The sequence below is a fragment of the Oncorhynchus kisutch genome, linkage group LG3 (genome assembly GCF_002021735.2).
Source record: "Oncorhynchus kisutch isolate 150728-3 linkage group LG3, Okis_V2, whole genome shotgun sequence".
NCBI classification, from domain to species: domain Eukaryota; kingdom Metazoa; phylum Chordata; class Actinopteri; order Salmoniformes; family Salmonidae; genus Oncorhynchus; species Oncorhynchus kisutch.
In genome coordinates this window covers 41,867,982-41,892,937 of record NC_034176.2, presented here as the reverse complement: position 1 = coordinate 41,892,937, position 24,956 = coordinate 41,867,982, and the positions used below count along the sequence as shown (strand labels likewise).

Genomic DNA, 24,956 nt, shown 5'->3' with positions numbered 1-24,956 from the left:
GTACAGCACTTTGAGATATCAGCTGATGTACGAAGGGCTATATAAATAAATTTGATTTGATTTGATTCCTATTTCTGACGCAGACCGCGCTGCAAGTCCTGCCTCTCCCATCTCCTCATTAGTTTATAGAAGCAGGTACCCACGTGCCATCTTCTCATTGGTTATACCCACGTGGGTGATTGAAAGACGAAATGTTTTGCAGGTTGTCGTGGTAATACTATGAAAGTGTAGATGCCAATTACCATATAAGTTCAAAGATGAAAAGGCCTTGAAGGAGGAGAGATGACTAGAAACGATTCGGTTGGCCGTTTTATGTGTGGATTAATTGTCGGAGTCAAGGACCTTGTGCATTTCAGGTAAAATAACAACTCAATGTTTATATCCCAGGACAAATTAGCTAGCAAGTGCAAGCTAACTAGCTAAATTGACATACATGTTTAATGCTTTTCGACCTGTCCCCAAATGAATGTCATTGGTTCAGAGTTTGTTTTGATATTTTAAACTGCGTGTCGTGATCCCGTTTGGCGTAGGGGGACAAAAGAAATGTATGTACGGTAGCGCACGTTTGGGTTCCTTGTTACCCAATAAAAATTCCCTAAAACACCAATTTGGCACATCATTGCGCACATGTTAGGCTACATACACATAATTAAAAAATATATTAAGCCAAATTACAGACAGTAGCAAATTATAACTCAATTGATTGAATAGGAAATGTATTTCAACATGATTGAAATAGGCCTATAGCCTACTGTTTATATTTTACTGCAGTCATCTCGATTTGAATTTGAAGCATATTTTTATACATCACTTATTTGTATTCAACTGCAAAGACATTGGTAACTTTGTATTTGTAGTCAACTTTGTTCTGGAGTTATCGGCGGTCAAAAAGAGGAATAAACCATGTGATTCTATATTTAGCAGAGATCTGTGTATAAAATGACATGGGAGGGCAAAAAATAATTTGCTGTTCTACGAGTGGTCTGATGCAGGCGTTAGATTACATGCGTTTTCAAGTGCAACGTTAACAAATATGGTTTTGGGAAACCGCTTGGAGTTCTGACAATGCTCCTCACGAAGGTTCTAACAATGAATTTAGCCTAACAAACACTGCAGTCTTTCAGGACTAGGTTAACACCGCTATGGTAGAACACCTCTTTAATGGCCATACTCCCGTTTCTCCCAACCTTCTCTCTTTCTCTCTCACTGGTACAAAGCACCAGGAGAAAACAGAGGAGACAGAGAATAAATCTCAGAGGGCAAAAAGATAAGTCGGCAAATGCACAAAATGGGATCGTCAGTTTTGTGAGGTTGGCACTGGGAAGTCACTCTGAAAGGACACCGTGCACTTTCTCCTATCACCACAAGTGATTAATTATCTGCCCCTCAAAGAGCCTAGATCGCGCACGCGTGTGTGTGTGGGGGTACGTATCATCAGCCCTGGGAGATAACGGGCTGTGACCTGAGAGAGGCAGGGACAGATTTACAGCAGAGTTAGCTGGAGTAGACACCTGATAATGGACCATCTCCCCCTTCGGTCTGCAGTTAGTGAAAGGGAGGGGTCCTAGTGGCACGACGATTGGCCACGTTGTACCTTTACTAGGCTGCCTCATAAAGTGCCTGAGTGCAAAGGCGAAACATACTGAAAGTAAAAATGACAGCCTGATTTTCAGCAACATTTAATACTACATGAGACTATAACAGACAGCTGAGTTATTGATGTTTTAACATTAACATGGGCGACAACAGCACCATAACAACACAAGAACGCTTGATTGAGGAGAATAGGCCGCTTTGCCCTATATCTACACTATGGGATAGACTGCAGTTTCTCTACCTCAGAACATGTGTTAAACGCTCTACAACAAAGCTTTGAGTGTCCAACAAGCTTTCTCTGCCCTTAACCTTGTTCTGAACACCTCCAAAAACAAAATTCATATAGTTTGGTAAGAAGAATGGCCCTCTCCCCACCAGTGTGATTACTACCTTTGAGCTTGAGGTAGTCACTTCATACAAGTACTTCGGAGTATGAATAGATGATACACTGTCCTTCTCTCAGCAAATATCAAAGCTGCAGGCTAAGGTTAAATCTAGACTTGGTTTCCTCTATTGTAATCGCTCCTCTTTCACCCCAGCTGCCAAACTAACCCTGATTCAGATGACCATCCTACCCGTGATAGATTACGGAGACATAATGTATAGATAGGCAGGTAAGGGTGCTCTCGAGTGGCATGTTGTTCTTTACCATTCGGCCATCAGATTTGCCACCAATGCTCCTTATAGGACACATTACTGCACTCCTCTGTAAACTGGTCATCTCTGTATACCCGTCGCAAGACCCACTGGTTGATGCTTATTTATCAAATCAAATCGAATCAAATGTATTTATATAGCCCTTCCTATAACAGCTGATATCTCAAAGTGCTGTACAGAAACCCAGCCTAAAACCCCAAACAGCAAGCAATGCAGGTGTAGAAGCACTGTGGCTATTAAGAACTCCCTAGGAAGAAACCTAGAGAGGAACCAGGCTATGAGGTGTGGCCAGTCCTCTTCTGGCTGTACCGGGTGCAGATTATAACAGAACATGGCCAAGATGTTCAAATTTATAAAACCCTCTTAGGCCTCACTCCCTCCTATCTGAGATACCTACTGCAGCCCTCATCCTGCACATACAACACCCGTTCTGACAGTCACATTCTGTTAAAGGTCCCCAAAGAACATATACATCCCTGGGTCGCTCCTCTTTTCAGTTTGCTGCAGCTAGCGACTGGAATGAGCGCAAAAAACACTCAAACTGGACAGTTTTATCTCCATCTCTTCATTCAAAAACTCCATAATGGACACTCTTACTGACAGCTGTGGTGGTTTCGCATGATGTGTTGTTGTCTCTACTTTCTTGCCCTTTGTGATGTCTGTGCCCAATAATGTTTGTACCATGTTTTGTGCTGCTGCCATGTTGTGTTGCTACCGTGTTGTTGTCATGTTGTGTTGCTACCATGCTATATTGTCTTAGGTCTCTCTTTATGTAATTTTGTGGTGTCTCTCTTGTCGTGATGTGTGTTTTGTCCTATATTTAGATTTTTATTTTTAATCCCAGCCCCCGTCCCCGCAGGCCTTTTTCTAGGCCGTCATTGTAAATAAGAATTTGTTCTTAACTGACTTGCCTAGTTAAATAAAGGTTAAATAAAACATTTTTAAAAAATAGATCAATGAACTTTGGATTTGATTTTCTGAAAACACTTTGATCCCTGTGCAGGTCAATCCGGAGGTAAAAACAGAGCCTTATCTAATGTGTGTGTCTCCTGTTTGGCCCTGTCCGGGAGGTGTCATCGGATGGGGCCACAGTGTCTCCTGACCCCTCCTGTCTCAGCCTCCAGTATTTATGCTGCAGTAGTTTATGTGTCGGTGGGCTAGGGTCAGTTTGTTATATCTGGAGTACTTCTCCTGTCTTATCCGGTGTCCTGTGTGAATTTAAGTATGCTCTCTCTAATTCTCTCTTTCTTTCTTTCTCTCTCTCGGAGGACCTGAGCCCTAGGACCATGCCTCAGGACTACCTGGCATGATGACTCCTTGCTGTCCCCGTCCACCTGGCCATGCTGCTGCTCCAGTTTCAACTGTTCTGCCTGCGGCTATGGAATCCTGACCTGTTCACCGGACGTGCTACCTGTTCCAGACCTATTATTTGACCATGGTGGTCATTTATGAACATTTGAACATCTTGGCCCTGTTCTGTTATAATCTCCACCCGGCACCCCTCATAGCCTGGTTCCTCTCTAGGTTTCTTCCTAGGTTTTGGCCTTTCTAGGGAGTTTTTCCTAGCCAGCGTGCTTCAACACCTGCATTGCTTGCTGTTTGGGGTTTTAGGCTGTGTTTCTGTACAGCACTTTGAGATATCAGTTGATGTTCGAAGGGCTACATAAATACATTTGATTTGATTTGATTTGAAAGAACGAGAGAGGGGGAGAGAGAGAGAAAGATAAAAAGAAAGAGTAACAGATAGCTTTCAACCTTAACTGTAATGTAATATCGCATATTTAATAACAATTTGGACGCCCACCAATTAGGTTGATTTGGTTTTGTTTCTAGCCCGAGAGAGCGCCATTGCTAGGCAACAGTAAACCTGACCACCTCAGGCCGATCGAGGTAAGTAGTCCAGTCTTCTCACGTGAATTACTCCATTGTTGTTCTATCAATATTTATTCAACAACAATTGGAAACGTGTTGGAATGGTGTTATTTCACCCAAACGGTGGCTAAATACAATACAGCTGGTCTTAAACAATGTGACTTACTGCAGACTATTTGAGGTAAGAGGGGAACATTAAATGAATCGATATCATCAATAATTTCCTTGTGTTTATGGTAATATTTGGTGTAATTGTTTATCTTCAGCACAGTAAGCGGTTTAGATTTTGTTCTAGTTAAAAGGTCGAGCTTGCGTATTAATGTGGCTGGTACACAAACTCAAACTGTGACTGGATAACTTGTAAGTGTAATGGGAAAGGGGATATCGGTTGAATGCATCTACTGAAATGTGTCTTCCGCATTTAACCCCTCAATTAGAGAGGTGCGGGGGGGGGGGGGGGGGGGGGGGGGGGGGCTGCCTTAATCGACGTCCACATCATCAGCACCGGGGAGCAGTTGTTGTGAAGGTTAACTGCATTGCTCGAAGGCAGTACGGGCATATTTCTCCACCTTGTCGGCTCAGTGATTCAACAAGCATCTTTTCGGTTACTGTCCCAACGCTAACCGCTAGGCTACCTGCCGCCCAAGCCTCTGGTGTTTTCATCATGTCTGCTTGTCTAATCAGCCAATGTTATTGTGCAGCATTAACAAAATATAATTAAATCGACTGCCAAACGTCGCCCAAGAGCAGGAGTAATTTAATTAACACGGCTTAGAGGACATTAACCCTGCGGCTCAGACCCAACTCTCAGGTTATTAATTTCCTCCTTGCTCTGATTGGTTCCTTTCACGTGCTGGAAGCCTGACTTACTGAACCCGCAATATACAGTAGGTGCTTGGTTATGCGAAAGTGTACATGTACATTTAACCCCCATGGTGCTTCCACAGTCAGGGCTGCAACATGGCCCTCAGAGTGCCACACTATCAGAACCAACAGACTAACTTTTTGACAGGAATTAGCATTCGCCCAGTTCGTTATTTTATTTGTTCGTTCAGGCATTAGAGGCAAATCTACATGAAGATGTAAGGGAATGCTTAATTCTATAGAGATTGTAATCTAGGACTAATATGACAGTTGCACCGTAAACCAACGTTTGAAGTCATAATCACACTCTTTTAATATCACATCTTTTAATGAGAAAATGATCTTTATCCTTTTCTGACAGAAACATCCGTTTTGGGCCCTGCCTTCCTCATTCTACACTTTCATATGAAGCCTTACTGGAGGCAGATCATACACTTTTTGGCTAACAAATAAATCAAATAAGCATAGTCCATCAAATTGCCTGAAAGATGTGTTTGATGTTATCATATCAACATATTTCCACCTGTCATACAAATAGGGATACTCTTCAATGGGGAGAGGCAGCCTTAAAGTACCATTGGTTCAGTCTTGTGTGGCCAGGTCAGGGCTTATGTGTTTACTTAAGTGAGGTAGTAGTAAAGGACAAAATACACTTTGGTTAAAAGCTACTGACCAGAATATCGGAAGCCATTTACTGTTAATTCCCCGACAATTCTACGTTGTACCGCCATCCTTCGTCAATGCCCAGCAGGTGACCTCTAACACACCGCGGCAACGTCCTGCTTTTAGCTGTTCATGAACAGATTGTACATGACATTAAGGAAAATTCCACCCAAAAATCTTTTGGGTATTTGTTTTATTATTTCAAAAAATATTTTGCATGTCAGCAATCACGTTTTCAAGATATATAACTTTCCCAAAAAATGCTTTACCGGAACTCTAAATTTCTAACACGTATCAACACAGAAATTAATCAGGCAGATGACCAAATTATGCAAGATTTTACTTCTGGGTTAACAGAGATTAATTTGAGTGCAATACAGTTTTGCAGATTTACAACAATTATTGTTAACCTCTTAAAACTCTGACACCCTCTGGTGGCATTATCTAAACAACGCATAATATTGTATACTACCCTCATAAAGTACATTTCGCCTGCAGACTGACATTGGTCGTCAGTTGAATGGTGTTTCCTCTGACACATTGGTCCAACTGGCTTCCTGGTTAAGCGAGCGGGTGTGAAGAAGTGCGGCTTGGAGGGTCATGTTTCGGGGGACGCATGACTCGACCTTTGCCTGTCCCGAGCCCGTTGGGGAATTGCAGCAATGAGACAAGATCGTAATCACGAAATTGGGGAGAAAAAGGGGGTAAAAATTACAACAACAACAAAAAAGGTAAGAACTGTGGAATTCTGATAAAGGTGTCGGAAACATCTACAGAGCCGGAGATACATCAGGCCAAAAATGTTCTGTTTGTTTTCTCTTCGTGGGGGGGGGGGGGGGGAATAAGAGATTTGAAAGTCTAGGTTTGAAATAGAATGTCACCAATTAATGTTCCAAAAGGATTGTACATTTTTTCAACAGATCTCTTACCTAAAGGTGGCGCTCTAAACATGCACAAATTCCCGTAGGAGATCACATGACGTCTCTTGGCCACTTGCAACTGGTTTGGTAAGTGAGTCACTGTGCCAAAATGGCTGAATGAATTTTCAAGCCTGACATCTTAAAATTAACAATCAGGACATTCAAGTATATATATATATAAAAACAGGGGTGAGGGAACTTCAAACATATTTTCCCATTCACGTTTCCTATTGTAAACGATGAGCTAGATCAACAGCGCATGTGGAGGATGCATACAAGGAAATGCATTCCTTTACAATGACCATAAGGGTGTACCCTTTCCATGCATACTAAATGTTTGCACTTTTTGGTGACTTGACCTACATCGCATACTCTATGAATATGACCATAGAGATTCTTATGACATTGGCAGCAGTAAGATTCAAATGATGTCACTTTTTATTTTCTGACCATTCATTTTTTGGGGGTACCCCCCCAAACTCAACAGACCCAGTCCAAAACAACCACTTAGAGTTTGGTCTTGGTAGCTACATGCTCCAGTTTAAACTGTTGCATTTATCAGGACTAGACTGTAAGAGGGCGCTTGTAAGTGTACAGGTCTCCATAACATCAAGTTGAAGTGGAGTAAAGGTGCTATTGTCTCTACTTACTCAGACACTTACAGTAGACAATGACCCTTCTGGTTGAATGAAAACAGTTCTAAATGGGCTACTTCAGCTGTAGTGTGGCCAATGAACGGAGGAATGTACAACGCCCCACCCAGCAGAATGTTAACCAATCACATTCACGTTGTCATGCTGTGTCACACGGTTGCTAAGTTAATAGTCACACAATCCTTTCTAAAAGGCAGGGTATGAGTCAAGAAACCTCCCTATTTCCCTCAAAAGTACGTAATGTCACGATTCCAAAGCTATACGATATCACAGAGAACAAGTTAATTAGCTCAGAAAATATTTGTAATGTTGTACTTCTTGTTCACGTAATTCATGCTAATGCTGGGTTTTTGAGCTAACACCCAATTGACTCTCATATACTTCTTGAAGGAGTCTCCTTGTCCTGGGGAAGATCTCAATTGCATACTCCTCACGCACTCTCTCCTCACCTCCTTCTCAAAACCCATTGGATGAGAAAGCCAGAGGTCCCTATGACCTTCTCCTCCAATGGGTTTTGAGAAGGAGGCGAGGAGAGAGAGGATGCAAGCAGTATGCAATTGAGATTCTCCTATAGTCTCCTTGTCTCAGAATCGCCCAGAATGCACTGCAAAATACATTGACTACGCATGGGCAACGTGATTTGTTAAAGAGCGACTGCCACTAAATAGCAACTAATCCCTTTGAAAACGTGGCATCGAAACATGTATTCTAGTGTCAACATTGACTACAAAGTGTAAATAGGATCATTGTGGTCATCAAGTCAGTCTTGTCTAGGTTTGGAACCTCAGTGTGTCACAACGAGTAAATTAAGGTTGTGTTTGGATTACAACTATGTCAACAAACCACACCCCTTTTTTGCCACGCTCCATTTTCTGACATGTTTGCCAAGGTAGCCCGATTACCACCAGATAAAATGCGGATTGGCACAGTATCTGTATCAGCTGGCAATGACAATGAAAGTTAAATTGTACACATTGTTATATTAGCAGAACGCTGATTTTATGGTATTATGTAAAAGGTTGTTTATTCTACACAGAACTGTTATTACATTTGAAAGTTATTAAAACAATTCGTTTAGAATATCTACATAAATTCAGCAATTGCATTATTCTCATATTACTCTTTAGGCTACTGACATATTCAAAGCTTCCACCTGTAGTTATTGAACTCAACCTGCAGGAGGTTTGTTTGTTGTGATTGAGTGGCGGAAAACAGCTATGGGCAAGGTTCTGACAGATGGGTGTCTTGTTGGTGGCAAGGCCACTCCCAAAAAACACCAACATCAAACCACACCCCCAACCCAACTCGCGTTTGGCTTCTGTCATGGACGTCAGCATTTTTTGAGGAGCAAGACAAAAAACGAGGCCAAATCAGCAGGTGCAGTTCCCCTTTAATACGATTCCAATGGAGTTTCCCCATCTCCTCAAAAGTATCTCTGGTGTAGCTTAACCTGTGGCGTCACCATGACAACCCGTCAAATATGTTTCCCCTTGTTCGGTTTATTGTGTTGCACTCACTTTTCCTGCCAGCCACCAAACACTAAAGGAATTACGCCTTCACTTCCACCGGTTTCTACTTAACAATTGTCTCGCTTTCTTGCTCCCATTCTCCCTTCTTTCCATGCTCTCTCCTTCGTTCACACGGCGCCAACATTTTTTAGTCTACTAGAAATGCCACTCTCTGTTTAATAACATAGCGACAGAAAAGCGAAGGCCTCGGTTTCCTAGACAACCAATGACAAGCATACAGAGTATTGGACAGGTAGACATGAAGACAAAGCCTTGTGTGTCCCAAAAGCCAGCCTTGTGCAACTGGATTGGACAATAAGCTCGTTTAGAGTGTTCTGTGAAACACCGCAAACACATACTGACTGAAAAAAAGCTGTGATTGCTTTGAAATTGATTGACTGATGATTGCTCATAGCAGTCCTGCAACTCCTCCTCCATTTGAGTTCCTGTTCAACTCTTTGAAAAGTCAATGTGCAGAGAAAAATCCTATACAGTACAAATCACTGCCATTGTAAAGTGTTTTTCATGAGATTGCAAAATGGTAAATTAGGGCGTAAATACCCTGAGATTGAAAGATTAGAGTACCGAAGTTGAAAAAAAAATGGGACATGCCTCGCTGCTTGGCACGCAGCATTAAGGAGATGAATTAGAGGTCTGGCCCTGCGACAGGGGGGCTGTACTAGTAAATCAAGGACATCATGCTACAGAAGCTGGAAATAGGCTTCTGCCCATATGAACCATTTGGTCCAGACAAGGCTTACTTGTCCAATGTTTACTTAAGTGAGGTAGTAGTAAAGGACAAAATACACGTTGACGACAAACAGTTAAAAAACAGCAGGTGGCTGCCCTATCGCCTCCGACCAGAACATCAGAAGCCATTTTCTGTTCATTTCCCGTCGATTCTACATGTTGTAATCGCCACCCGTCGTCAATCCCCAGCAGGTGACCTATAACACATCGCGGCAACCTTCTGTGCGTACCGATAGGACGCATGGGGGAGTAGCTCCGTTTTGTAGCATCAAAACTGGGATTATATGTAGAAGCCAAACAACATAGTTTAAAATAAGCCTTTAAAATCGATAGTCCAATATATCTCCAAGCAACAGGGAGAGAGTGAGAGGTCAGTTATACAGTACCTTCAGAAAGTGCTTAGATCCTTCCACTTTTACCACATTTTGTTACATTACAGCCTTATTCTAAAATGGTTGAAATAAATAAAGATGCCTTGGTCAGGGCGGTGACCAGGAACCCGATGGTCACTCTGACAGTGCTCTAGAGTTCCTCTGTGGAGATGGGAGAATCTTGCAGAAGGACAACCATCGCTGCAGCACTCCACCAATTAGGCCTTTATGGTAGAATAGCCAGACAGAAGCCACTCCTCAGTAAAAGGCACGTGTCAGCCCGCTTGGAGTTTGCCAAAAGGCACCTAAAGACCCTCAGACCATGAGAAACACAATTGTTTGGTCTGATGAAACCAAGATTGAACTCTTTAGCCTGGATGCCAAGTGTCACGTCTGGAAGAAACCAGAAACTAAACCTTCCCTACGGTGAAGCATGGTGGTGGCAGCATCATGATGTGGGGATGTTTTTCAGAGGCAGGGACTGGGAGACTAGTCAGGATCGAGGGAAAGATGAACAGAGCAAAGTACAGGGAGATTCTTGATGAAAACCTGCTCCAGAGTGCCCAGGACCTCAGCCTGGGGTGAACGTTCACCTTCCAACAGGACAACAACCCTAAACACACAGCCAAGATAACGCAGGAGTGGCTTCGGGACAAGTCTCTGAATGTCCTTAAGGGGCTCAGTAAGAGCCTGGAAATGAACCCGAACAAACATCTCTGGAGAAAACTGAAAATACCTGTGCAGCGACGCTCCCCATTCAACCTGACAGAGCTTGAGAGGATCTGCAGAGAAGAATGGGAGAAACTCTCCAAATACAGGTGTGCCAAGCTTGCAGCGTCATATCCAAGAAGACCTAAGGCTGTAATCGCTAACCAAAGGTGCTTCAACAAAGTACTGCGTAAAGGGTCTGAATATTTATGTAAAAATTATATTTTTTGAAGAAATGTTTTATTTACAAACATTTCTAAAAACTGCTTTTGCTTCGTCATTATGGGTTATTGTGTGTAGATTGATGAGGGGAAAAAAACAATTGAATCGATTTTAGAATAAGGCTGTAACATAATAAAATGTGGAAAAAGTAAAGTGGTCTGAATGCTTTCCGAATGCACTGTATAAAGGGGTGTAAAGACAGAAGTTGGGATAAACTTGGCAAGGGTGGGTAAGAGAGGGTAAGGATGGGAGGTAGTGATAAGCTTGGCTTAGGGGGACAAGGGTGAGTAAAGATGGGAAGTGGGGATAAGCTTGACTTGGATGGTGTAAAGGGGTTAGAACTGGGAGGGGTTGGTGGAGATGGATGTATTTGGTTCGAGAGAGAAAAGGTAGGAGGACTTAATTATACTACAACGTAATTTATTAATTTTTTTGCGACTTGTAAACCCGTTGTAAAATGAATAAGAGTTCTGGACAGATTAAGAAAGGATGTCGAGGGCCTCCCGAGTAGTGTAGCGGTATAAGGCACTGCATATCAGTGCTTGAGGCGTCACTACAGACCTGGGTTCGATCCCAGGCTGTGTCGCATGCCGGCCGTGACCGGGAGACGCATGAAGCGGCGCCTAATTGGCCCAGCGTCGTCCGGGTTAGGGGAGGGTTTGGCCGGCCGGGATGTCCTTGTCCCATTGCACTTTAGCGACTCCTTGCGACAGGCTGGGCGCCTGCACGCTGACTTCGGTCGCCAGTTGTATGGTGTTTCCTCCGACACATTGGTGTGGGTGGCTTCCGGGTTAAGCGAGCAGTGTGTCAAGAAGCAGTGCGGCTTGGCAGGGTTGGTCGCATGGTGGCAAGGTCGCATGGCTCTCGACCTTCGCCTCTCCCGAGTCTATATGGGAGTTGCAGTGATGGGACAAGACTGTAACTACCAATTAAATGTCACAAAATTGGGGGGGGGGGGGGGGATATATAAATAAGGAAAGGATGTCAAATCATTATTATTCCTTGTTTGTCACCCCCAAGTAGACCCCCACTTTCAAAATACTGAAATACAGCTGGTATCACGCATTTCAGTATGTTAAAAGTTATATATTGCATCTTAAACACTTTGAGGACCATATCAACAATGCACTTATGAAACAAATACCAAAATATAGTTTTTGGGTGAAGTTTTCCTTTAAGCTTTCCATAAAAAGTACACTGTACCTACACCGTAGTTCTCTTCAGAGGTAGGCAGACGAGACATTTGAAGAGGTTTGTGATTGGATAGCAACTTGTTGAAGTGGTCCGTGATTGGAGGTCTGTTAAAGCCAAAAGGCTACTGGGATAACTGAGAGTTGAATGGTGAGGGTCAACAACCCTATGTGCAGAGTGGAGTGTCAGACAATTGATATTTACCCCATCGTTTCAAGAGGCAAGGGTGTGTGTGTGAATAACAAGTAGCGCTCATCGCTCCCAATCTCAATCGGAGTCACCCCTGAAGAATAAGAATAGCATCAGAAGTGCACAGCCACACCACCTGTAGTTCCCTGTAGGCTACCTGCTTTAGTATTTGTCAGGAATCAAAGTGAAAGAGTAAAGAGCCAACCAAATATAATGGAGGAAAACAACATAACTACCCTTCAGAGTTGTGTCTGACACAGCTATAAAGCATCAAAGGTATTTCCTGTTGTGAGACAATAGCTCTGTTATGAACGAGGCACATAAAAGATTGAATGTGTTGTCATCTTTTTCATAGTGAGAGCTGGGAGAGGAGGGTTTCCGTTGATCAAAAAGCACAAAAGTGACTGCACTTTAGTCTTCGCCTAACTCTTCTCCTCTCCATCCCCCGCCATCAGATAACGCTCTCCCCATGCATTCTGTACCTACATAATGACAAAAAACAGCAGCCTTTGAAACTGAAACGCTGTCATCTGACATCTCTCCCCACTGTGCTTTTTGAGCTTTGTATTTTCTAGAGGTATTTTGAATGTTAAAATACTAATGCATATGCACCCATTTCAGATTGGTTCTCTCTCACAGCGAACTGCATGGAACAAACGGAAGATTACTGACTAGAACCTCTTTTGGTGTTTGTGTGTGTGTATGTGTGGTCTACTCTATACAAAGACCCTCTTTCTCTGCACATCCTGATGCTCTAGCTCCTACAGTCAAATATGAAAAACTTGAAAGAGCAAAACATGACAATTGAGACCTACGGTGTAGGTACACACAGAGACACACACACACCATGTTTTAGAGGAATAACCTTGAGCTGACTGAGGGAACAGAAGACAGAAGGCACACACTTGCAGGCAAGGGGCAGCAGGAGGCACACAGAGACACACACACAACACTGAGCTTGAAAAAGGGGAGTAACCTTGAGCAGCATGATTGATCACCAGGCAGAGTACACGAACACACACACGCGCACACGCTCACAGCATGAGTGAGCGTGAGGCGGATGGTAGGAGGCACAGAGGCGTCTGTCAGCACCACAGGGACCCTGGAGGACAAGAAATATCCCAGAATGCCGTCTGTCTGAGCCACAGTGGCCACAGGCTCAGCGTCTCAAAGGCTGACTTCCAGTCAGAATACTCCTGTCCTTACAGATCTCAAATGATGGATTCATGAAGGGTAATAAGGCATATGGTGTTAACTACTTGTACACAGGGCACCAGTTCAGGTCCTGGGAAGATACATTATGTGAAGGCTTTTGTTACTATCCCAGAACCAATAACCTACACCTGATTGTACTACACGAATGAGCAACACCGGTCTTTGCCTTATACCTATCCAGGCCTCTCAGATCTGAGGGAGTCAGTAAGTGACTAGGAAAGGGTTTCAAAGTGACCTGATTGCCAATTTCTGATCTACATGAAGTGCCCTAGTGTAGGGTCTAGGGGTGGATTTGGAGCGCAGCGTTGGAGATGGATGTCCCTGGAAGTTGACAGAGGGAGCAGGCTAGGAGCAGCCTTGGCGCCACAGGGAGTTAAACAGTACCTTGGGACTGACTCGCAATCAGTAGAGCAGAGCCTGGCTGTAGACACACACGTGCATTACTCCCACAGCCTCATTCCTCACATTAAGGCCCATCAGATGAACACTTACAGAGAGAGAGAGGAACAACAGATTCATCATAAACCACATACACTTAGAAGCTGCTCTATTCTGGTGGGCTATAAACCCGCTCCATTTCCAAAAGGAGGAAATATTGTCCAACTTCACATTGTTTTTTTCACTTGGTATCCAATGTACTATTGATTTCTCAGCTCAGATAGGCAAATGCATGATGCAATATTCAAGCATCTCCCAATCCCAATCTAATAGTCAAGCGAGGAACACACGATTCGAATCAATATGCGCAAAAACATGTCTAGCTACAAACTGAAAAACAATAAGGTTCAGAATGTGATGATCTGTTGTTGCTCTGCATGGGTTGTTGTTCCGCCAGCCTCTGACTGAGCAGGAGATTGACAGTCATCACTTGTAAGAGCATTTGAAAGCCCTGGACCGGAAAACGTTCATCTACATTTTGCTTATTAAAAGCATCCATAATCGACATAATCGCTGCAGAGGCGCGCTGCATTTGCGACTCCTACGTAAATCGTTTCCAATTTCACGCTTTACACCCATCTTTAGATATTGAATAATTTTCAGAATCGCAGCGGGGACATTTAATTCTCCTCTCCTTCCTCTCATAGTTCCACATAATGAAGATTGAAACGAGATGGGGGTGAGGTAGGTGGGTGTATGTAGCTCCTTTGTGTAACTTTCAGACAGACAGAGAAAGACAGACGAATGAACGGTCACTGCCCTTACAGAACAAGCTCATCCAGTGCCTTGTGTGTCCTCGGCATTAAGACATTAGTTGAATAACACAGTGAATCAAGTAGGCCGCCAGCTAATTATCAATTACCAAAGACAAAAAGGGCCAATGGGAAAGCTAAGAGATCTATGGGCAACATAAGAAGCTCTATGGTGATAAACATCTCGTTTCCCAAGGCAAAAACCCTGTGCTACCCAGGAGCACGAGTACAGGTCATCACAAGGCTGCTTCCGACTGTTTTATGACAGATGCCGGGAGCTGATACTGTCGTAGTCCATGTTGGGTCAAACGGCATCAGGAGGGCTAGCTCTGAACATCTGAAAATGTATTTTAAAAGAACTGATTTTAGCATTAAAAGACTACAAAAAAAAACTGCCAATCATTTCAGGTCCAGTACCATCGTTGGGCAGCGGGTGTGAAAGATTCAGCAGGCTACTGGCATTACACATCTGGCTAAAAGACTACTGTAGCTCTGCTGGAGTCACTTTTATAGCTAACTTTGACACCTTCTGGAAACAGAAGATACTCTACAGGAATGACGGAGTCCATACAAATCATCTTGACTCCTGGACTCTGTCCACTCATTTCAAGTCTACGTTGAAACAATGACTTATCAATGACCCAACACCAGCTCAGTTAATACCTACCATTGTGACAATGAGTTGTCATAATGCTGCATCAAATGTACATAACCCTAGGGGCGTTGGCAAACACAATGTAAGTAACTTAATTTATTGCCCTGAATACCTCTTGATCCTACAGCTATTGTATGCAGTAATCAGTTGGCACTGAGGCGGTGTGTCCTAGTAGGAAGACCCCTTTGTGCAGCTCACCCTGCACTGTCAGCTCCAATATAAATAACACAAGCAAGTCTAGCATTAAAAACAATCAAGAAACCCAGAAAAGTACAAAAAATATCCCATATTAATATTTGCAGCCTGAGAAGCAAGGTCCATGAAGTAAATAACTTGCTTGTAACAGATGACATTCATATTCTATCTCTGAAACTCACTAAGATAGATCTTTGATGAGACAGTGGTAGCAATACATGGTTATAACATCTACCGAAAAGACAGAAACGCCAACAGGGGCGGTGTTGCAGTCTATATTCAGAACCACATTCCTGTAAAGCTTAGAGACGATCTAATGTTAAATACAGTTGAAGTAATATAGCTGCAGGTTCATCTTCCTCACCTAAAGCCTATTATTGTGGGAAGCTGCTATAGACCACCAAGTGCTAACAGTCAAACTGTAACTGTAACCAGTGCCTGCAACCTGGTTCAGGTTGTCAGTCAACCTACCAGGGTATTTACAAACAGCACAGGAATGAAATCATCAACGTGTATTGATCAAATCTTTACTAATACTGCAGAAATTTGCTTGAAAGCAGTATCCAGATCCATAGCATGTAGTGATCACAATATAATAACCATATCTAGGAAAACCAACATTCCAGAGGCTGGGCCTAATATAGTGTATAAGAGGTCATACAAGAAGCTTTGTAGTGATGCATATGCTGATGTAAAGAATATTTGCTGGTCTGTGGTGTGTAATGAAGAGCAACCATGCACTTGACACATTTATGAAATTGCTTTCCCAGTTACTAATAAACACGCAACCATTAAGAAAATGACTGTAAAAACTGTCAAATCTCCTTGGATTGATGAGGTATTGAAAAATGTTATGGTTGAGAGGGATGAGGCAAAATGTATGGCAAATAAGTCTGGCAGCCCAACTGATTGGCAAACGTATTGCAAATTAAGAAACCATGTGAGTAAAATAAATAAAAATAAACTATACTATGAAACAAAGATAAACGATATAAAGATATGACATAAAATGATGGAAAATTCCGTAAAGTCAGTGTGAAAGAGGTGAAAAAATGAATGTTGTCAATCAACAATGACAAGCCACCGGGGTCTGACAATCTGGATGGAAAAATGGAAAATGACTGAGGATAATAGAGGATGATATTGACACATCTTCAATTTGAGCCTGCTAGAAAGTGTGTCCCCTCAGGCCTGGAGGGAAGCTAAAGTCATTCCAATACCCAAGAATAGTAAAGCCCCCTTTACTGGCTCAAATAGCTGACCAATCAGCCTGTTACCAACCCTTAGTAATCTTTTGGAAAAAATGGTGTTTTACCAGACACAATGTTATTTCACAGTAAACAAATTGACAACATACTTTCAGCATTCTTATAGGGAAGGACACTCAACAAGCACAGTACTTACACAAGTGACTGATGATTGGCTGAGAGAAATGTATGATAAAATGGTTGTTGGGGCTGTCTTGCTAAACTTCAGTGCAGCTTTTGACATTATCGATCATAGTCTGCTGCTGGAAAAACGTATATGTTATGGCTTTACACCCCCTGGAATAACGTGGATAAAGAGTTACCTGTCTAACAGAACACAGAGGATGTTCTTTAATGGAAGCCTCTCAAACATAATCCCGTTAGAATCAGGAATTACCCAGGGTAGCTGTAAAGGCCCTTTGCTTTTTTCAAATTTTTACTAATGACATGCCACTGGCTTATGTAAGGCCAGTGTGTCTATGTATGCGGATGACTCAACACTATACACATCAGCTACTACAGCAACTGAAATTACTGCTACACTTAACAAAGAGCTGCAGCTAGTTTTGGAATGGGTAGCAAGGAATAAGCTAGTCCTAAATATTTCCAAAACGAAAAGCATTGTATTTGGGACAAATCATTCACTAAACCCTAAACCCCAATTACGTCTCGTAATGAATAATGTTGAAATTGAGCAAGTTGAGGTGACTAAACTGCTTGGAGTAATCCTGGATTGTAAACCGTCATGGTCAAAACATATTGACACAAAAGTAGCTAAGATGGGGAGAAGTCTGTCCATAATAAATGTGCTGCTCTGCCTTCTTAACAACACTATCAACAAGGCAGGTCCTACAGGCCCTAGTTTTGTCACACCTAGACTACTGTTCAGTAGTGTGGTCAGGTCTTGAGGGACTTGGGAAAATTACAGTTGGCTCAGAACAAGGCAGCATGGCTGGCCCTTAAAGTACACGGAGAGCTAATATAAATGACATGCATATCAATCTCTCATGGCTCAAAGTGGAAGAGAGATTGACTTCATCATTACTTGTTTTTGTAAGAGCTGTTGACAAGCTGAATGTACCGAGCTGTCTGTTTAAAATACCAGCACACAGCTCGGACACTCATGCATACACCACAAGACTTGCCACCAGAGGTCTCTTCACAGTCCCCAAGTCCAGAACAGACTATGAGAGGCACACAGTACTACATAGAGACATGACTAAATGGAACTCTATTACACATCAGGTATCTGATGCAAGCAGTAAAATCAGATTTTAAAAGCAGGGAAAATACACCTTATGGAACAATGGGGATTGTGAAGAGGCACACACAAAAAGCTCCAGACACACCATATTGTTGTATGGTGGTAGTGAACATTTTGTGTTGTGGATATGTGGTGGTGTAAAGATGTTATAAGATCTACTGATTTATCTTTAGCTCATTCAGTGCAAACATAGTTCACTGTTTTATATTTTGTTTCACTGTAGACGTTGGATTTTCACATCCACCTTAGACATATACATTTAAACTCATTTTTTCACAATTCCTGACATTTAATCCTAGTAAAAATTCCCTGTCTTAGGTCAGTTAGGGTCACCACCTTATTTTAAGAATGTGAAATGTCAGAATAATAGTAGAAAGAATGATTTTCTTCATCTTTTATTTATTTCATCACATTCCCAGTGGGTCAGAAGTTTACATACACTCAATTAGTATTTGGTAGCATTGCCTTTAAATTGGTTAACTTGGGTCAAACGTTTTAGGTAGCCTTCCACAAGCTTCCCACAATAAATTGGGTGAATTTTGGCCCATTCCTCCTGACAGAGCTGGTGTAACTGAGTCATGTTTGTAGGCCTCTTTGCTCGCATAAGCTTTTTCAGTTCTGTCCACAAATGTTCTATAGGGTTGAGGTCAGGGCTTTGTGATGGCCACTCCAATACCTTGACTTTGTTGTCCTTAAGCCATTTGCCACAACTTTAGAATAATGCTTGGGGTCATTGTCCATTTGGAAGACCCATTTGCAACCAAGCTTTAACTTCCTGACTGATGTCTTGAGATGTTGCTTCAATATATGCATGTAATTTTCCTCCCTCATGAAGCCATCTATTTTGTGAAGTGCACCAGTCTCTCCTGCAGCAAAACACCCCCACAACATGATGCTGCCACCCCCGTGCTTCCCGGTTGGGATGGTGTTCTTCGGCTTGCAAGCCTCCCCCTTTTTCCTCCAAACATAACGATGGTCATTATGGCCAAACAGTTATATATTTTTTTCATCAGACCAGAAGACATTTCTCCAAAAGGTACGATCTTTGTCCCCATGTGCAATTGCATACCGTAGTCTGGCTTTTTCATGGCGGTTTTGGAGCAGTGGCTTCTTCCTTGCTGAGCGGCGTTTCAGGTTATGTCAATATAGGACTTGTTTTACTGTGGATATAGATACTTTTGTACCTGTTTCCTCCAGCATCTTCACAAGGTCCTTTGCTGTTGTTCTGGGATTGATTTGCACTTTTCGCACCAAAGTATGTTCATCTCTAGGAGACAGAACTTGTCTCCTTCCTGAGCGGTATGATGGCTGCGTGGTCCCATGGTGTTTAAACTTGCGTACTATTGTTTGTACAGATGAACGTGGTACCTTCAGGCGTTTGCAAATTGCTCCCAAGGATGAACCAGACTTGTGGGCGTCTACAATTTTTTTTCTGAGGTCTTGGCTGATTTCTTTTGATTTTCCCATGATGTTAAGCAAGGAGCCACTGAGTTTGAATGTAGGCCTTGAAATAGATGTATTTTTAAAATTTCACCTTTATTTAACCAGGTAGGCCAGTTAGAACAAGTTCTCATTTACAACTGCGACCTGGCCAAAATAATCCACAGGTACACCTCCAATGATGTCAATAAGCCTATCAAAAGCGTTTAAATCCAACACATAATTTTCTGGAATTTTCCAAGCTGTTTAAAGGCACAGTCAACTTAGTGTATGTAAACTTCTGACCCACTGGAATTGTGATACAGTGAATTACAGTGAATTATAAGTGAAATAATCTGTCTGTAAACAATTGTTGGGAAAATTACTTGTGTCATGCACAAAGTAGATGTCCTAACTGACTTGCCAAAACTATAGTTTGTTAACACGAAATTTGTGGAGTGGTTGAAAAACAAGTTTTAATGACTCCAACCTAAGTGCATGTAAACTTCTGACTTCAACTGTATATTTAATGTGGGTACTTGGTGTTTTTGGACCCAAGGAAGAGCAATGGGGATCCCTAAAAAATACAAATAAATACTAGACGTACAGTATTTGCGTTGAGCGTAATACAAATAAATACTAGACGTACAGTATTTGCGTTGAGCGTAATACAAATAAATACTAGACGTACAGTATTTGCGCTGAGCGTAATACAAATAAATACTAGACGAACAGTATTTGCGTTGAGCGTAATACAAATAAATACTAGACGTACAGTATTTGCGTTGAGCATGTTCCTGCTGTCAGCCTCTCCAGCTTTCAGTAGCTCTGTGGGTGGTGTTGCTAGGCTGCCCTGTATTAGGAGCAGTGATTCTAGTGGCTAACCTCCATTAAGCCTCTGCCCTCACGCCGCTGCTTGATCTGGTTGGCTGAGGGGCTGGAAGTGGCTACAGCCTCAGGTAATAACTGACCTACCACACAGTCACTCCATTACCGCTCCCCATAGGTCAGAAATTATAATACAGGTCATAATGGCAGACCAATGAGCAGGGGCAGAGCCAGAGGCACGCTGGTTTGGTAAACTGTACATGTTTGTCTACAACGTAACGACACACAGAGGCGTGCAGTGGAGAGAGGGAGTGTGCAGTCCATGTCAGAGAGACAACAAAAACAAAAATGCAGTGAAGAAATACAATCTTTTGTTGTGTTGTCTCTCCCTGTGCTGTAGCTCTGTGCATCAATAGAAGAGGAACCATGACCTTGTACCACACAGTAAAGTATGCCAGCTTCTTCTTAAGTGGGGTGCATATGCCTCTGAAGCCACATTCAGGGTAGTAAACAACCATAAGTTCAATAATAATAATAATTGACAAGGATAGAGAATAACCATTTGTAGACAGGATAACAGAGAGAGGAAGGGGGGCCCATCCTGCTAAAGCCATGCTAGGGGAAACACTGATAGTAACTATGGTGATGTTCGTACCGGGATCATCCAGTTGGCCAGGTCTCCCATCTTAGAAACCTGCATGGCTCCCAGCATCGTCAAGTTGATGTGACCACTGCAGAGTAGACAAACAATCACCGTATCAATCAATCTATACATCAATTAACTAACCCAATCAGTCCATCAATCACCAACAAGATAAACGTGGCAAATAGAGACAGAAGGAGGGTTTGATACCTCGTCGAAGGCATGAGAAACATCAACTGTGTTCTGAGTTATAGAGAGAATGATGTTGGGTTGTTCCACATGATTAAACATGTGCTATTAAACTATGAAGACATTCTAATTAACTCTGTGTGGGAGGGGTGAGGAGGAAGATGGTTTCAATTTGTAACTCTGGTAATAGGACAGCTGGTGTAATCAGACAGGTGGCAGCCAATTAGAATAGCCATGTTCCCTCGCCTTCACCTCACCTCTGAGACAAGACAAGGAGACATTGTGCCACAGGGAGAGAGAGACCTGAGCTACACACACACAACGACAGGCCAATGTCATGCGTTTCAGAAATCTCTGCCGAAACCCACCCAAAACAATTTACGTCACCTTCCCCGGATCAACTTTTGACACCAGTGGCACCATGCTCATATCTAAGAGGGACAGTGTGTATGCGTCTCTCTCTCTCTCTCTCTCTGTTTGTGTGTGTGCGTTAGTGAGTCAGTGGGAGGGAAGGGCACACACAGCCAGATACCCTGTAAAATCAGAGCATAGACACTGCAGTGCAATGACTCACTATAACCAGCACGTGTGTGTCTGTGTGTGTGTGTGTGTGTGTATGAGCCATGTCTTTGTGCGGTCTCTGGCACATTGGCCATTAGCCCTCTGTATTTATGAATCTTATTGGATTTCCACGGGTGGACAAACAGATCTACTTCTATAGGGTGGGTGGGCCGAGTCTCAGCTGATCCAGAAATCAATATCAACCCGTGAATTATCGCCATCGCTTTTGCCGAGCTGCATGGTCAACAATAGCTAACAGCTAATATACAAGGCTTACAAATCAGGGCTTGGCCATGGTTGTTAAGCAGCATTTCATGGTTTCATGGCAGTTTTGTTGAGCTCAGACGACATCTATTTATCTAATATACACTATATGACCAAAGGTATGTGGACACCTGCTTCTGGAATATCTCATTCCAAAATCATGGGCATTAATATGGAGTTGGTCCCCCTTTGCTGCTAGAACAGCCTCCACTCATCTGGGAAGGCCTTCCACTAGATGTTAGAACACTGCTGCGGGGACTTGCCATTCAGCCATTCAGAGCATTAGTGAGGTTGGGCACTGATGTTGGGCGATTAGGCCTGGCTCGCAGTCGGCTTTCCAATTCATCCCAAAGGTGTTTGATGGGGTTACGGTCAGGGATCTGTGCAGGCCAGTCAAGTTCTTCCACATCGATCTCGACAAACCATTTCTGTATGGATCTCACTTCGTGCACGGGGGCGTTGTCATGCTGAAAAAGGAAAGGGCCTTCTTATCTAGAATGGCATTGTATTAAGACTTCCCTTCACTGGAACAAGGGGCCTAGCTCAAACCACAAAAAAACAGTCTCGGACCATTATTTCTCCTCCACCAAACTTTACAATTGGCACTATGCATTGGGGCAGGTAACGTTCTCCCGACAAACCCAGATTTGTCCGTTGAAATGGAAGATGGTGAAGCGTGATTCATTACTCCAGAGAACACGTTTCCACTCCTCCACTCCAGCCAACGCTTGGCATTGCACATGATGATCTTAGGCTTGTGTGTGGTTGCTCGGCCATCAGAAACCCCTTTCATGAAGCTCCCGACAAACAGTTGGAGATGACATTACTGACGTTGCTTCCAGAGGCAGGTTGGAACTCGGTAGTGAGTGTTGCTACCGAAGAAAGATTTTTACGCACTACACGCTTCTGCACGCGGCCCCGTTCTGTGAGCTTGTGTGGCCTACCACTTTGCGGCTGAGCCGTTGTTGCTCCTAGACATTTCTACTTCACAATAACAGCACTTACAGTTGACCGGGGCAACTCTAGCAGGGCATACCTTTGTAAAGGTGGCATCCTATGACGGTGCCAGAGTTTGTCTATGGAGATTGCATGGCTGTGTGGTCAATTTTATATACCTGTCAACAATGGGTGTGGCTGAAATAGCCAAATCCACTAATTTGAAGGTGCGTCCACCTACATTTGTCCATGTTGTGTATATCATCCCAAGGTCTCGACAGAAAACGGGATGTTTTTGATGCTCCACTGTCCAAGCTAATCCTAGTGTCTCTTTCTCAGTGTCAATATCCTGATCAGTGAGTCTCCGATTCCATATTCAATAGGACTTCATGTGTCTCACAAAGGGTCATTATGCTTCATGGCATCCACATCTTGTCAATAATGGTCAGACAACCACTACTTTTAGAGACAACCCCAACATGCGCCCGCTCACCCACCCACACGACACACAACACAAACGTCCTGCCCCCTCATCCCTACTTTCCCTCTCCTGATCACCCTTAGCCTAAACAGTTACCCGATCATTCAGCCCTAACCTAGCCCCCTAGAGTTTGACTATAAAACACAGAGCCCTCTGTCTCGATGACTTCAAACAGAAATAAATCAGTTATACTGCCGTTACCCTCTGATCATGGCAAACGATTCGTCACTGGAGAAGTAGGAAGCTCCTGGAAGCACAGTCACCGTTTCTTTACCTGCACAAACACAGGGGGAAATGCCAACATCTCTCATAAACGAGATAGTTTTCTTTGTTTCGTGTGTGTGTGTGTGTGTGAGGCAAAAATCACTTACCGGCATTAATGAGGTCAGCATCCACTTCGTCTTCTGTGGGGTAGGGGCCCTACACAGAACACACACATTCATCACACAATGACACACATCCGGTCTCTAAGCACCATAACCACACACACACACACACACACACATATTTTCTCTCCCTTCAACAAAGGAACAGTCCTTGTTTCTTTACAGCACTATAAAAGGAGGAGAAGGAGGGGGGGGGGGGGAGAGCTTCTGACATCATATCTCTTTACCTGCCATTCATAATTGGGGAAACATTCTCACAAATGAGGCATTGGCATATTTCTGCGGAAATTTCTCTGACAACAGAATTGATGTGAAAGGCTTGGTGGAGCTGCAGTCTTTGTTAACACAGCCCACAGCTGTGTGTACAAATAATGGATGGAGGAAAAAGAAGGCAGATGGTCGCGATCACCACAATGTTGGGTTAAGAATCCGGCAGGTTTCAGAACATCAGTCCCAAAACCTGTTGTCAAACCATGTTAGTATGGTTTTACAGTGAGGGGGGTTTATATGAACGTTTTACCAATCCCAGGATGCCGTTCTCGCTTTGCAGGTGGACAGTTATGTCAGGTTGGATGAAGTTGCTGGCCAGCATGGGGATGCCAATGCCCAGGTTAGCTGACAGGGGTTAACGTTAAAGAACACACACTGAATACATGAAATACATACTAGTACCCTGATCTCATCTGATTCTGCACTACCAATGCCAAAACCTGGGTTAACTGATGGGGTTGGTTTGTCAAGGATAATGAACTTTCCCAATTTCAAATCAAATTGTATTGGTCACATACACATATTTAGCAGATGTTATTGCGGGTGTAGCGGAATGCTTGTGTTCCTAGCTCCAACAGTGGAGTAGTGTTTAACAATTCACACAAATCTAAAAGATGAAGAATGGAATTAAGAAATATATGAATATTAGGACGAGCAATGTAGGAGTGGCATTGACTAAAATACAGTAGAATACAGTATATACATATGAAATGAGTAAAGCAGCATGTAAACACAATTAAAGTGACTAGTGTTCCATTATTAAAATGACCAGTGATTCCATGTCTATGCACAGTTGAAGTCAGAAGTTTACATACACTTAGGTTGGAGTCATTAAAACTTGTTTTACAACCACTCCACATTTCTTGTTAACAAACTATAGTTTGGCAAGTCGGTTAGGACATCCACTTTGTGCATGACAAGTCATTTTTCAAAAAATTGTTTACAGACAGATTATTTCACTTATAATTCACTGTATCACAATTCCAGTGGGTCAGAAGTTTACATACACTTGTTGACTGTGCCTTTAAACAGCTTGGACAATTCCAGAA

The 24,956-nt window shown here is 42.9% G+C and overlaps 1 protein-coding gene across 2 annotated transcripts in view; it reads right to left on the bottom strand.

Annotated features, from left to right (window-relative positions):
* Positions 1-24,956, bottom strand: part of oxct1a (3-oxoacid CoA transferase 1a) — a 108,677-nt gene that overhangs the window by 20,574 nt on the left and 63,147 nt on the right. For both annotated transcript variants that reach the window (XM_020475269.2, XM_020475274.2), the window contains exons 10-13: positions 24,158-24,252; positions 23,623-23,671; positions 23,453-23,525; positions 20,833-20,908 (exon numbers count right to left, since the gene is read on the bottom strand). In XM_020475269.2, coding sequence (XP_020330858.1) covers positions 20,833-20,908; positions 23,453-23,525; positions 23,623-23,671; positions 24,158-24,252 — 293 coding nt within the window. The remainder of the gene's footprint in view (positions 1-20,832; positions 20,909-23,452; positions 23,526-23,622; positions 23,672-24,157; positions 24,253-24,956) is intronic.